The sequence below is a fragment of the Apaloderma vittatum genome, unplaced genomic scaffold (assembly GCF_000703405.1).
Source record: "Apaloderma vittatum isolate BGI_N311 unplaced genomic scaffold, ASM70340v1 scaffold2374, whole genome shotgun sequence".
NCBI classification, from domain to species: Eukaryota; Metazoa; Chordata; class Aves; order Trogoniformes; family Trogonidae; genus Apaloderma; species Apaloderma vittatum.
The window spans coordinates 1-15511 of NW_009710724.1; the positions used below are offsets into that span (position 1 = coordinate 1).

The 15511-nt window shown below is 41.2% G+C and overlaps 1 protein-coding gene across 2 annotated transcripts; it reads left to right on the forward strand.

The window, feature by feature from the left end:
• Positions 1-2008: 2008 nt before the first annotated feature.
• On the forward strand, positions 2009-13226 carry PLIN2 (perilipin 2). Of its 2 annotated transcripts, XM_009867356.1 has the most exons (8): positions 2009-2054; positions 2147-2342; positions 3016-3098; positions 3591-3876; positions 4189-4373; positions 5102-5236; positions 5932-6222; positions 12681-13226. In XM_009867356.1, the coding sequence occupies exons 1-8, from the start codon at positions 2025-2027 to the stop codon at positions 12813-12815; spliced, it is 1341 nt and encodes a 446-aa protein (XP_009865658.1). In that variant the 5' UTR covers positions 2009-2024; the 3' UTR covers positions 12816-13226. The 2 variants fall into 2 exon arrangements, with proteins under 2 accessions (XP_009865658.1, XP_009865657.1); XM_009867355.1 differs by lacking the exon at positions 12681-13226 and having other exon boundaries at positions 5932-6669.
• Positions 13227-15511: the final 2285 nt, after the last annotated feature.

Consider the following 15511-nt stretch of genomic DNA (forward strand, 5'->3'; position numbering starts at 1 on the left):
TGGCGGAGCGGGCGGGGGCTGCCCCCGCTGCCTCCGTCACTGCCCCTGCCGGTCCCCCCGACCCAGGTGCCCGTGTGTGGCCGTGGGGCTGCTTAAGGCGCTCCCGGGACCAGGAGGTCCCGAGATACTCGTCCTCCGCCGGTGGAGGCACGGGGCTGTCCCGTCCCCAAAGAGGTCTGTGGTGGAACCTGGGCAGCGGGGCGCCTTGCGGCCTTGGGTACCGCGGCCAGGCAGGGACGCGCCCTGCGACCCTGCTGTGGCCTTCAGCCGCTTTCCGTAGCGAAAGCAGAAGTGGTTTGTTCGCTCTCCTGCTAAACATCCGTTGCTGTCTCCGGAACACGCTTTCGTACCGTGGGATTCGATTCGGGAGCCTTGCTCACCCGCTCCCGTGAAGCGGGATCTGACTTTTGCCAGAGCAGAAACTATTCAAGAGTCTGCGAAACTGTGCGAGATCCTAGCTATCTTATCAGCCTTCAAGAGCAGGAGTAACTTCACTGGCTAACCCTCTTATTTTACTAACTGAAATTCAATTCAAATGTACATCTAGATCTTCTGGGACACTTTGCAAATACTGAGTAATCCTTGAAGTACGGGCCCTTCTTCATTCAAAGGGCAGATTCTGCAGTGTTAGTCTCCTGTTCTACAGCATGTTTTGCAGTTCAAAGTGAAATCCAGTTGTGCTTTAAGCAATTTGACTTGTAATACTGTGTGAGAAACGTACGTTCCTGAGTGTATTTCAGTACTTGATGGAAAGAAAACTACCCTGTTAGTGCTGTAACTCTTGTCTGTTACCTGCTTCTATGTTTCATGTCCAGTGGTTAATCTCATTACAGGCATTACCTTATGGCATGTGTGTGTTAATATGTGCAAATATGCCTGTAAAATGGTAACAATACACCTTTGTCTTTGTTCCTCAAAATGTAATGGGGAAAAAACTTACTTGACCCAAGGCAGAGCATTAACATGCTTCTTTAGATTCTGTCACACGTATGAGAAATAAAACAGCTTTGGGCTCCTTGACAAATGTAGCAGAAAGCCTTGAAAATTAAGTCCTTTAAGGAGGACTGACTCTTTTGGCTTGCGTTACAATTGCATTTATCCGGCTTCTGGAACTCAAGTGTCGTATGAAATCATCAATGCAAAAAGTGCTTCTTGCAGATTTAGTTCAGCCTGCATGTGTGTGTAGGATGATAGTGTACTTCAGTGTGTTCTCCTTATGTGGTACAGCAACACCTCTCCCCTTTTAAAGGTTCATAAAGGGAGAGCTCTTAGTATTTTTCTCTGTGGGAATGTGGGATGGGTAATAATTAAGCCTAAGTTAGCCTAAAGGATAGTTGTTTCCTGCAGTGGAAAAGCCCTATGATCTGTGTGTTTACTGAGCAAGGGGCACTTCACATGGGCATCAGGCATGGCACTAGAGAGAATGAACTCTGAGTTTAGTGGAATTACTTGTGAGAATTGAGGTTACTGAAATAAGTACTTCAATCTTCCATGAGTTTTTAAGACTTGGACAGCAATGATGATTCAGATTTCAAGCTTCACTGCCTAATGCTAACCAATCTAATCTGATTAAAAATATTGGTGATTGATTCGTCATCTGGTTTAGTCATCCTCAACTAGAGTTTTAGTGACTTGTTGGCTGGTGTTTCGTTGTCCTGGCTCAACAGATAAGCCAAAGAGTGTTTATTTCTTCTAGAAAAATAAATTAATCCACCAGTTCATAACTCTTTAGTAATTCTGCAGTGAACTGGTCTACCTCAAAGCCTGTCTCTTGCATATGCCCTACTTGTCTTGCCTAGAGGAAACAAAATAATTAGGAAACAAAGTTTTGGATTCCCGAATGTTTACAATAAAGTGTAACTCCTGTATGCAATAATGTGAACATACTAATCCTCTTGATCAGTAGGGCTGATTACAAAAGGGTTGTTGATTTTTTTTAATTGGAGTGAGTAGATGAAGTGAGTATAAGGATGCTGTAACTCAGATATGCTACTTTCACAGGCTGAGATTTGGGACCTGAAAAAATGGCATTGGCAGCAATTGATCCACAGCAGGTATGTCTGAGTTAGTCCCATAGTTGTTTTGTTTTGTTTTTCAGGTCTAGTTCCAAAAAATGAGTCAACTAACCTCTTTCTCTTTTAAACAGAACATTGTGTCAAGGGTTGTCAACCTTCCCTTGGTGAGCTCCACCTATGATATGGTGTCCACAGCTTACATCACCACAAAGGATAATCATCCTTATCTGAAGTCAGTATGTGAGATAGCAGAGAAAGGAGTGAAGACAATTACTTCGGTAGCCATGACAAGTGCTATGCCTATCATCCAGAAACTGGAACCACAAAGTAAGGCAAAGATGGAGCTGTTAACTTTAATTCAGCTGACTGCTTTATTTGTCCAGATGCACCTACAATTTCGCATGGTTGTGTTAGTCTAGAGTGCTGTTCGAGGTAACTGACTTAACCTGTTGCCTGGCTTGTTGAGCAAGTGTTTACAGATGGGTATGGTTTAACAACAACAAAAAAAGATAATCCAGAGCCAAAGCAGTTTCCAGCTTTTGTAATACTAAACTGACGTGACTCCTCTTGATGTGTGAGATGGTTACCTAGTCTCTTGCTTAACACATTCCTCATCTTTTACGTGGTTTCAGACCATACCTTGGTGCTTTTTTCTCATCAAGAACAGCTTGTGGTTAAATATGGCAACTGTGTCACAAAGTTGTAACTAGGAGCCTGGCTTCACTGGATGGCAGAAGGCTGGGTTCTTCAGCTTGTTTTACCTGTTGCTTGTAAAGTATCAAATAGTTTTTCTCTGCCTGCAGGTGAGCCTTTTTTTTCTGGCACTGTGAACCTGCATTATTCTTGGGCTTTGCTGCCTCAAATCTCACTGAAGAGGGAAGGAAACTGCTTTAAGAGTGTTGTGGCACAAGCTCTGTTTCAAGAGGAATTCTCAATTGGAGTTATTTATTCTAAAGAAAAAATGAAAAAATAAAGCCAATTATTGTAATTTCTTTTGTAGTTGTAGTTGCCAACAACTATGCGTGTATAGGTCTAGACAAAATTGAAGAGAGACTGCCTATACTGAATCAACCCACTGACAAGGTAAGTTCTTTATACATACATATTCTAAGCAGAACTATACACCAAACACAGGGAGACAGATTTCAGTAAGTGTTGTCTGAAGCACATCTTAAAAGCAATGAGGGAGTTGAAAGTGTTTCTGTAGAATTGTTTGTTGCCTTTGGGAGACCATTAAGACTCTTTTCTTTAAAAAAAAAAATTAAGTTGCTTACCCTTTGACACATCTGTTTACAGCTTCTCTTCACTGGTGGACATCTTTTTTAAAATTTGAGTCCTTGTCTCTTTCTTGCTCAGTATGAAGCAAATAGAGTCTGAATTATGTTAACTGAAGTGTTTTGAGCTGAAAGTTGTGTGGCACTCACGTTTTAGTTTGTCTTTTACATATGTTTTCAGGGCAGAATTTCTCCTAGATAGCCAATACTCTTACAAGGTTTAGCATAAATTTACATTTTCTGGATTATGCTGCTCTCTCTGGAAAATACTTCTAGTGAATCAGTCTGTTTTCTATGGCAGGTTGTCGCCAATGCCAAGGATGTAGTTGTTGGAGCCAGAGAAGCTGTAACAACCACTGTGACTGGTGCCAAGGAAACTGTTGCTCACACAATCACTGGAGTTGTGGGCAAGACTAAAGAAGCAATGCAAGACAGCGTAGAAATGACCAAGTCAGTTGTCAATGGCAGCATTAACACTGTCCTGGGAAGTCGTGTGGTGCAAATGGTGAGCAGTGGAGTGGACAGTGCTCTCACTAAATCAGAGACCCTTGTAGATCAGTATCTCCCACTTACAGAAGCAGAACTAGGTAAGACCAGTTCAAGGTTTAATTTTGTTGGAATGCTTGTACTGGAGAGTAGAATCATCCTTTTATTACTTATAGTGGGGAGGGGGCATGTGTTTCCCAAACTGCCTTTTTGCTTTGCTAGTTGTAATAGCATGTTCACAGGGAAGCAGAGTGAAAGTAAGGATTTCCATGTATGGTGGTATATTAGCCCACGCTGGTGCTAAAGGACTACTAAATGAGTCCAGTATTCAGCTGTTACGAAGTAAATAAAATTTCCTCACACCTCTAAAGTTTTCTTACAGTGGTCAATTTGCTTCCTTTCTCCATATCTAGAGAAAGAAGCTGCAAAAGTTGAAGGTTTTGAAGCTGGAGTTCAAAAGCCAAGCTACTACATTAGACTAGGATCCCTGTCTTCAAAGGTTCGCACACGTGCCTACCAACAAGCCTTAAACAAAGTTAGAGATGCTAAACAGAAAAGCCAGGACACAATCTCTCAGCTCCACCGCACTGTTAGTCTGGTAAGTTTAAGCTTTCACTTAAGGTATAAAAAGGCATAGTTTTAGAGTGCAGAAAACAGAGTTATAGAAAGACTGGAATGGCTCGCTCAGACTAAATGCATTTTCTAAATATAAAGCTTTTCCTACTTGGAGATTTTCACCACCATTCAGGAGAGGTCCCAAATCGTGCTGAGCTGTGAACTAACTAGCAATTGCTTGTAATTTTAAGCATTGCAGAAATAGAAGTGAAATGTTTAAAATTATATTCCTGTTCTACAGTGCTGAGTTTGACACTGTCTTCCTTCAGTGAAGGGAGTGTCTTGCAATTTAGAAACACTTCAGTCATTTAAGTTGTTTTTGTTAATAAAATGTCACATTCTGTATGGGCTTGCTCTTCTTGCTGTGGGTATCTCTGAGCGTTTCTGGGTACTTTAGTAGTCTTATCCTGACCATGTACCTTTATGTACAGCAAAAACTGTGCATGAAGAGTCATGGCCTTCTATGCACTTTTAAATTCTTGTGGGGGAGGGGGAAATAGTTGAGGCAGAGAGACACACTACTTAATATCTCAAAAGTGCTTCCAGTTTTCTGTGCTTTGAAGAGAAGCAATACACTCTTATGTTCCCCAAAGTTGCTTTTTTATACTGAACTTTTATTTTAAAAAGAGCTTACTGAGTGGGTAAGATAGGGTAGCCCTAATGGAACTGTTTGGACTCTGTGCTTTACTTCCTTATTTGACTGTATTTCAGATCGAGTATGCCAGAAAGAACATGAATAGTGCCAATCAGAAACTTCTTGATGCTCAGGAAAAGCTTTATCAATCCTGGGCAGACTGGAAGAAAAATACAGGCCAAAATGATGGTGGGGAATCGCATAGCACTGAGGTAAATAGATGTAGATGGAACCCAGAGATAAACAGATTGCGTACTGTCAAGCTAATGGCAACGTAACAGTCCCCGAAGTGCGCAGCATCTTAGCATGAAAACTTGCATGCAAATGTGGAACCTGAATGCTGAAGCTCAGGGCAGCTGACTAGTAACTACTATGAAAAGTAGGAAATGCCCACACTCTTAAGTGAGCCTGCTTCTGCAAACACTTGGGTTCCTTCTTCTTTCAAGAGAATGCGCATCCTGTTTAGCATGTGAGCGTGCGTTGAGATGTCCATATTTAGATCAGCTAGGACTCAGTTATGTGATATAGCCAGACTGGAAATAACAGTTTGTGAGCATAAGTCAGACACACACTCAGTCTTATATGTAGTTTTAAACAGTATTTTATTGACTAGAATATACTTATTCTGTCTTGTTACCAGAGTTGAAACGAGCTTGCTTATCTGTCACTAGGTAGAAACTACCAGTGTTTGTTTTGTGAAGTGCTTGAGCATTGAAGAAGTATCAAGTACTTTCAAGTCTCTGCCTCTTCAGACTCAATACCTGTTTTACTATCTGCTATAGCCTTATTTTACTTACATCCCCTTTACTTTGCTTCTTTATGCATGTTGAACAACATTAAGCTGCTACAGTCATAAAAAGGTACTAAAGTGCTGCCATGCTTTTTTTCCCCCCCCCCCCACTCCCAGCACATTGAGTCAAGAACTCTGGCTATTGCACGGAGCCTCACTCAGCAGCTTCAGACCACCTGCCTCACACTGGTCTCAAGCCTACAGGGCCTGCCACAGAATGTGCAGGATCAGGTTTACAGCATTGGGTCAATGGCAGCTGATGCCTACCAGAGCTTTCGGTCAGCATCCTCCTTCCAAGAATTATCAGACAGCTTTCTCACCACTAGCAAAGGACAGCTGAAGAAAATGAAGGAGTCTTTGGATGATGTGATGGATTATCTTGTTAACAACACGCCGCTCAACTGGCTGGTAGGTCCCTTTTACCCCCAACTGCCTGGCATTCAGCACGCTGAGAGCAAAGGTGAAGGGGAGAAAAATTCCAGCCAGAAAGACAAACAGCCTGAACGCACTATATTCAATAAACTGCATAGCATGCATGTACTCCACTGACTGACCAAACAGGTGGCCTTAGCAAGTGTAGCTGTCAAAAAAAAAAAAGCGCCTTGCAGAAAATGCCGTCATTGTAGGTGTGGTGGAATGATACAGAGACAGGACCCTCTATATATGGGTCCTGGCTATTTAAGCCACTCTGAGCACTCAGACTATTTTGAGTACCTAAATATTGGCAGCTTAGAATTGTCAAGATGCTTTGTTGGTCCATCAAGTTAAGAAACCTCCCCATGCTTATTAATGGCATTGATACCATACCTACTGTAGCTGAAAGCATTAGATTTGTTGCTTTATCTCTGTCAGAATGATATAAAAGCCTTACATACTGTGATATTGTAGGATCATAAAATGGTTTGGGAAGGTACCTTAAAGATCGCCTAGTTCCAATCCCCCTGCCATGGGCAGGGACACCTCCCACTAGACCAGGTTGCCCAATGCCCCATCCAGCCTGGCCTTGAACGCTGCTGTGGGAAGGGTCTTCCACAACTTCTCTGGGCAACCTGTGCCAGGGCTTCACTGCACTTGTAGTAAAGAATTTCACAGAATCATAGAATTGTATCAGCTGGAAGAGACCTAGAAGATAAAGTCCAGCCTTTGTCTCAGCCCTATCAGCCTTCTAAACGATTCCCCCCAACACAACATCCACCCATCTCTTAAACACCTTCAGGAATGGTGATTTACCCACTCCCTGGGCAGCCTGTTCCAATGGCTGACAACCCTTTCAGTATAGAAATTCTTCCTAATATCCAACCTGAACCTCCCTTGGCACAATTTAAATCAATTTCCCCTCGTCCCATCACTATTTCTTCCAAATATCTAATCTAAATCTACGCTCTTTCAGTCTGAAACTGTTACCCCTTGTCCAATCACTACACTCCCTGATAAGAGTCGCTGCCCTTCTTTCCTGTAGCCCCTCTAAAAGTACTGGAAGGCTGCTGTAAGGTCTCCCTGCAGCCTTCTCCAGGCTGAACAGCCCCGGCTCTGTCAGCCTGTCCTCATAGGGGATATGCTCCCGCTGTCTCATCAACTTTGTATCCCTTCTCTGGACTCACTGCAACAGGTCCATGTCCTTATGTTGGAGGGAGGTCCTAGAGCTGAACACAGTACTGCAGGTGAGGTCTCATGAGAGCAGAGTAGAGGGGAGAATCAGCTTCCTCAACATGCTGGCCATGCTTCTCTTGATGCAGCCCATGATGCGATTTGGCATGTTGCTGGCTGATACTCACTTTTTCATCCATGAATACTCCCAAGTCCTTCTCTTCAAGGCTGCTCTTAATCCACTTATCACCCAGCAATCTAGCTAGTATGATTAAATTCTGTATTTGCTGCAGATCATGTATTTGATTATTATGCATCTGACTGTCTCAAATTCTACTGCTGCAAAATGCCTGACAAGTTTTGAGAGTGTAGAATTCAAAAGCTGAAAGTAGGGTTTCTGAATGAGTCAGCTGGAGCTACCTCAATGCTGTGACAGTGTTAACATTAACTATATTAGCATGACTCTTGTATAACATGGTAACCTGACCACAGAATCATAGAATATCTCAGGTTGGGAAGGATCCAGTAAGGACCACCGAGTCCAACTCTGCTTCTTGTAGGACTACCTAAAACTAAACTGTATGATTAAGCGTGTCATCCAGGTGCTCTTGAACTGACAGCCTTAGTGCTGTGACCACTTCCATGGGGAGCCTGTTCTAGTGACTATCCAAATTGTTACCCCTAAATTTTTTTTAATACACCGTATAAAGACAAGATTCATGCTGTTTGTACGCAGATGCCTGTTGTTGTGTGGCTTGGTTTTTTGTAGCTTTTTGTAATTCATTTTGTATGTTAGTAATAAATGCTTCAGTAGCCAAAGTCTGTCTCCATTTCAGTGGTGTTTGTAACTTGCTGTTCTGTGACTCATTCAAATATGATACATCAGAAAGCAAGCTTGAAATGCAAATATAGATATGCATTGAAAATGTTCCTGTGTATGTATACATAGATAAGATTGCTACAGCATTTCCTTCCTCCCTTCCAGTTCCTGTGTGTCCTTCCACTCAGTCTTAGCTTTACTGCTGCTTTTTGAGTGCTTGCTGTTGCTTGCCTTTAATGATGACCTAAGCTGTTCTAATATGGAAAAGGATGTGGACAAAAAAAATTCCTCTCCTGCCTTCTCAGTAGGTGCTCTGTGTGCATGGGACTGCTGGCTACCTGCTTCGGTTGCTGGTTCCCTAGGACAGTATGTACTCCTCAGCTGAAAATGCAAGTTTCAGCCTGTTTAACTTAACCCTCTCTTGAACTTGAGTGACTAATGTGCGTTAACACTCAGTTACTTGGGTGGTATTGTTGCTCAGAAACTCCTGGGAACCTCTTCCCTGGAAGAGAATTGCAGTCACTAAGAAAAAAGCTTTCTTGGGTTTGAGTTGTCCAGGTAAGTTGTGTCTGCTCTTGATACAGGCTCTGTGCAACTTCGAGTTAGTGTAGCGATGCTGCCCACCATTTTCAAAGAGCTCATCAAATGAAGCAAAACTGGAGTTCAAGGGAAGTTTGTCACCTACTGACATATTGCTATGTGGAACAATGCCTCCACCTGGTACAATGTGGACACTAGAGCAAGTTATGTATAGGCTAGATTTCTAGTGTGAAAGGGCTAAAACAGAGCTGGTCTAGAAGTGTTAGAAAGGCTGTGGTTTAAGCACAACATTAAACAAAATTATAAAAAAGGATTATAGAGAAGGATTCTCTAACTTCCAGCTTTAAATGCTTGCTTTCTGTAAAGGGAGCTGTTTAACACTAAGTTGACATGAGATGGCGAGATACTCTTTCCAGCTAGGGCCTGAGTTAAGACTTCTGGAATTCTTCCAGCAATTAATTCTGTGTATTTTAAATATTGAATAAGTCCACCCAGAGAATATCCTTTTTTAATCTCCATTTGTAATAAAATTTATACAGTGCATCCACTGCTCAGGAACAGGATGGAACTAATCAGGTCTGGGAGCAGCTGGCAGTTCAAAGAAGGGAGTTCAGATTCTTGTATATATTTTAAAATCTGGGTGCTGTGGCCCTTTATTCTGAGGTGATATATCAGATAAGATATTCAAACTGTTTACTGCTGAGAAATAAACAGCACCACCTAGTATTAATGCAAGAGCAATATATCTCTCTGTTCTGCCTTAAGTTGCACCACTGTTGCATACTCTTGGCTGTCCAGCTTTGCTAAGTGTCAGCGAATGAAGAAAGCAAAATGTTACCAACCTAGGTTTTCAGATTGCTTCTCCCTTACCATGCACTGATGAGTGACTTCTGTGTAAAAGTTACTTTGATTTCTGACAGCTAAGCTACAGCTGGTGGCTGCACACAGAGGAATGCCTGGTTAAATGCTTGACTAGGCTAACAGCCTGTAATATCAAAATGCTGTACACAGGTTTCTTTATCATGCTATTGTGTGTGGTTGTTTTGTTGGATCCTGACCTCTGCACTCCAAAAAAAAAAAAAAGTGTTTAAGTTTTCATCCATGTCTTCCCAATAGAATTAGGAACCCCTTCTTGGAGGAAAAGATGGCTGAATGACAGCAGATCAGTATGTTCCTGGCTTATTATATTGAATAAAATTCTGGATTGAAATTACTAGACTTTCCTAGTAAGGACAGCAATATTTAATCTGAATTGCAACAGTAACTTGCAAGGGCATCTTCTTGTTGGTGAGTTTGTACAGCATATCCCTAGGCTCTCTCTACAACATACTATACAAGTCTACAGTCAAAACTTGGTATTTTTCTCTATCACAGTTAAAGTGACTATTAAAATGGTCTGCTAAATATAAGAATTATGTGGACACTTCCCAAAGACATCTTTAGGGTTTTTTTTTTGCCACAGTGTCCTAAAGCTGAAGTGCATGCTAGTAACTGCTGAAATCTCTCAAATAGAAGGACTTTTCACGCACATACGGCCTTTACACCACACGGCAAAGAGTTGAATAAAACTTGCTGGACAAGTTGTGCACAGTGTTTTGTTAAATGTATTCAATGTTTTTCTTTGTATACAAAGATGGAAATTAATTTCTTTTGAATAATACAGTCTGTGATGACTAAAAGTAAATGCTTGTTCTGAAGGTACAAAAAATAAGAATTTGCTCAAATTGTGAGTGGTTCAGTTCTGAAAATACATTAAGCAAGAAAAAATGGATTAAGTCCATTAATGACATTATCATTTGCATATGAAGACGGCAGAACACTCAAGTATGTTTTGCACTATTCCATGCAAGTGTTTTGCAAGTTTTGCACTATTCTGCGTAAATGACCTAACTGTATTTTACTGAGAAATGGCACGAAGAAGAGTCATACCCAGCATTTGAAACAAAGATGTTGCAAGAATCGACTTACTGCTTTGTTTCAAATTCCTGTCAACTGAGAAAGTGATAAGGAAGTGAAGGTCCTTTATCTAAGCAAGCCCATAACATTTAAGGGCTTTGCATTAGTTTAAGTAGACTGGTGCAGGTCTCAGAAATGTTATTAACATAATTAACATGTTCAAAACTGAGATAAATCATACTGACATCAAACCTATTTGATGCTGACGGATAAATTCTTTCATGGCTGTTAACATCTTTAACTAGTACATCTTTAATGTACTAGTAGTACATTAAAGGAGTCATGAGCTTATAATGTGTGCATTAAGGAGATGAAGGCACAACCTTAAATTTGAGCAATTATCCTATTGTCAGTAAGAACAACATAGTTGTAAGTGTCTTAAATTTAGGATATAGTGAAAATTACCACTAGTCAGACATGGTTACTGGACATGGTCATGTGCCCTGCTCAGTGTAAATACAGAATAAAATAACGTGTTTAAGCCATTAGTTTGGAAACAATTTTAAATGACTTTGCACATGGGCTAATTAGTCTTAGTTTTGTAAGATTCATAATGCAATATGAAATACATGTGCTGATAATGGCAAAACTTGATTTCTCTTAGTGCAGTAATTAAAGTTTTAGGTAAACTGCCATAATCAAAAAGATGCAAGGTAATTCTTGCTCTTAGAAAGAGGTGTATCCTCCACTCCTATTGCATTTTGATTATTTAAGAGACAAAGATTACTGATCTCATTTTGATGAAGCTTAGGTTCTCAAAGCGGTCAACACTTTTTACTGTATTCACACTAGTGCCTGACAAGTGATGTGCTGCTTAAATTCTTCTGAAGCTCAATTTTAATTAATAAGTCTAAGCCCCTGGTGCCCTATGGCTACTTACTCTCTAAGAAACTGAGTGATTCATGTTCAGTGCTCCAGTGCTGTCTACAACCCGATAGCTGAAACAGTAATCCCTTTATCCTTTGATGTGTTCTCTTTTCTTCTGACATATCTTCGTGGCAGGCAAAGCACAGATTGGTCTTGCGTACTATCTTTAATAAAAATAAGTCACATGCAAGGTGTTTTGCAGTGAGGGAGTGGTTTAAAACTGCTTCTGCAATCAGCACTGAACTTGAGTTGCACAAATGCCTAGAAGCGTCTTACAGAACCAAAGTCCTGCCAGCTTGCAGCAATCGTTACATGCTGATACTGTGCTTGGCTCCAAGTATGCGACATCATGAACATTAAAACTAACTATGAATCAAGATATACCTGTAAGTATTTTTCATTCAGGGAAAAAAACCTTTTGGTTATGAGTAAATTGCTTAATTATATCCCATTTTTCAGAAGTGCCTAAGTAACCTAAGTCCTACTAAGTGGACTTAAGGGTTGTGACTTAAGCTCCTAAGTGTCTTAGCCAACATTTTTAGAAGTGTGTAACATCCATGTATCCAGTAATGTCTCTGGCAATTCCTGAAACCTGGTGCTGCTTAACAGTGCAGAGTACTAATACATGCAGTTGAAACAGAGAATGCAGTTCCAGATATTTGTTTATTCAGAAAAGGTTTGGTGCGTTAGGCAGGCAGAGCAGTCCAGAGCCATCTGTATCAAGCTCATCAAGGCAAGTTCCTTTATATAGCCGATTGTTCCCAAGGAGAGAAGAAAGGCAAACTAAGTTTAAAAACTTCCTTTCATAATTTTCTAGTCACCAGTTTCACTGAACACTCTCTAGTAAGTTCAGCTCTGTTCCATCTGTACTATAAAATCTATCTTCTGAGCAACTGATCTGCATCTTGCATAGCACTTGAGCTATCTTAATGTTAGATGTTTCATATGTGACTGAGCATATTTCATTCTGCATTCAGTGTTTTGAATCTGATTTCTAGAGTTATTGAGTGTCTTCGTTTCCTGACTTCAGTGAGAAGTACTGCACAGATTTACATAGTTTTTCTTGTAAATTGATTGAAATTTCATTCCTATACAGGTTCCAGATTTCACTATTACAGACCTGTCTTCAGAGTCAGATGATATCCCAGACATTCTGGATTTCGATGAAGATGATCAACAAGACTTTTCACGCACAAATGGCCCTTACACTACAGGGCAAAGAGCTGAATAAAGAGAAACATAAAAATGTGTTTTTGACACAATGTACTTTTGCCATGTTTAACTTAGTTTTTAAAGATGAACCTGCCTAGCTTAGGGAGTTTGGGGATATTTTTTTTAATCAGTACTGTTTCAATTAGTTGCATCAAAGTTCTGATTTTTTTTTCTACCTAAGGAAAGCATACTACATTAATTCATTAGCATGGGTGTCAAAGCTCCCATTCTGCAACCCAGGTATAGCCTAACCTGTGTGTCCAACTGATCTGACCTGTTAATGATTTGTTCTGCTGGCAACAGCCATGAGAACACTCCAGTGCTTTGCATAAAGGGCTGCCAACAAAAGGAGTTGATGGGGATTTGCCCACGAAATTTCCCCTTTCAGTCTACATGAAAAGCACTTCTGCATCTACCTCTTTGCTGCTGGAAGGGGTAAGAGACTTTGTCACAGATTCCCTCAGGTTCTTTTCATTAGGCTCTGTAGCTACAGAGCTTTGAAATTCAGAGCTTCCCTTTGGCGAGTGCTTTACGCACAAAACAACTCCCTTTCTCTCTACATGCCTTCTGTGTGCAAAATTCTGGACATCCTGATGCCATCAGTTGTGGGGCCTGAAGCTAGAAGATGGTAAATGCTCAAAAATTAAAAGTTTTCCAGGAATAAGGATATCAGTTAAAAAAAAAAGGAGAAGAGATTGTAAAAAGTAAGGAAAAATGGAGTGCAAAGAGATGCAAACAGATGTGGGAAAAAAGAAAATTGTGAAAAAAAGGATAATTGAATGCAGGGCTACTTCTCGTGACAGTGATGATCCTTTTATGTTTAAATAAAATCTTAAATATTTGCTGAGGAACTTGATAGCACACAGTGACTTCTGTAGGAGTTGAGGTGAATGGGATCTGGACTGGAGGGAGCTAGTTACATTTCTTTCCGAGGATCAGACTGAACTCCTCCCACAGAGATCTTCCCTATGTCACCAGGGTGACTGCAGCAAATTTGGAGATGTTGCACGGTGCTACTTTCATACAGCTGTGGAAATATTACTCGGCAGCTGATATAGCTGTGAGGTTGGCACCTCTGCTCTCTTGTCATGTAACACCTGGTTGTTGTGAAAACTTTGAGGTCTAGTCACTGAAATGCCTTGGAATAAAAGTTTGACCTGCACAGCCTGCTGCCACTGTGAGTTTTACTTGGTTTTCCTGTTAAATTTTGTAACCCAATTGGAAAATAATTTAAATTGGAAGGGTCCTCTGGAGGTCATCTACTCTAACCACGGCCCAAAGGTCTTGATTTGAGCTAAAATAGAACCAATTCTGTTCAGTGATTTTGCTTTTCAGCTAAGCCTCTAAGAGGCTGCACTTTCTGAAGTAAACTGTGTGTTTTTGGAGACAGTGCCTGCTACTAGAAGTGACAATGCTGGATGTTTAGTTACTACCAGGGATTGGGATGCAGAAAGGCTCTTGCTGATACTTGCTCCTGTAGTGACCAAGGTCACAGCTGGCTCTTGTGTGACATGCTGGGGGTGCTGGGAAGTAAAAGGGGTTAAACGAAATAAAAAGACTGCACCTGTGTGGAGGAGCAGACAGGACGAACAAGAGTATTCCATTACATATATGTTATACTCAGTATAAAACTGAGGAATCAGAAGGGTTAAGCCCTTCTTGAATGGCTGGCATCTGAGGAGGACTCCATCTGTTCTTTTGCTTTTGAGTCCAATGCTGAGTTCCCGAATCCAGCTCCTGTATCCAGCCCCCTCTGCTGCTGAGCCTGGCTGGGGCTTCCCCAGTTCTGCCTGCTCTGCAGCATGAGTGGGGATTGCTTTCAGCAGGGCAGAAGAATTGGGTTCAATATTGGTTTTCTATACATATGTATATATTTCACTTTTCATATATTTGTATGTATTTCGTTATTTTCATTATTGCCTTATTAATACTATTCCTGTTTTATTCAAGCTGTTTTTAGTTTTCTTTTCCAATCTGTAAGTCTCTCTGCCTTACTCTCTTTCGCTTCCCATTTGGGAAGGGAGAGGCGTTAAGAGAGCACATGTCACTTATTTCATGGCTGGCCCAGCCTTACCCCTGTGACAAATAAATGGTGTAGGGCAAGACTAGGCTCTGATAAACTACCTGTCACTGGGGTTTGAATTTAAGCTTACTCCATTAATAGAGAATATCAGATTCTTCCTTTCCAGAGTCCTGGCGAGTTGGAAATTAAAACAGACAGCTCACATCATGTCATCGCTGAATGCAACATCTTATCATGCCCTTTTAGAGCCTGGTTCAGAGTTAAGTGCTATAATGCTGCCTCACCTGCTGAGTCTGTTGTGATGTTATTGGTTGTTGGGTTTTTTTCTGCAGTTTATCCATTCTGGATGCTTGGCGGAAGCAGCCCCAGTGCTGTGGTGTTCACTGCTGGTCTGTGCAGTGATAACCAGGGTAACAAGTTTACCCGGGTACCTCGGGCGCTGGCTGGTGGATTAGGTTACTAACTACATTTAAAATTTTCACCTTGGGAAATTACACTTCCTCGTGTGCCAAGTTCACTCCTCTGGATTCTGACTGTTTCCGGTACGGTTATTACAACCTATTGGTTTACCATTCTTAGTGAATTTAAGTTCGGTTCTGTTGATTATTTGGTTTTTTTTGGTGCGGTGTCGGATCAAGCCGGGCCGCAGCTCCATCGCTCATGTCACTCCCGCAAGGAACACGCAGCCACAC

Excerpts from the sequence above, each read along its gene's own strand:
- PLIN2 (XM_009867355.1), top strand. The coding sequence starts at position 2,025 with ATGGCATTGGCAGCAATTGATCCACAGCAG. Across the intron at positions 2,055-2,146 it reads CAGCAATTGATCCACAGCAG|AACATTGTGTCAAGGGTTGT; the intron begins GTATGTCTGAGT and ends TCTTTTAAACAG. Across the intron at positions 4,374-5,101 it reads TCCACCGCACTGTTAGTCTG|ATCGAGTATGCCAGAAAGAA; the intron begins GTAAGTTTAAGC and ends ACTGTATTTCAG.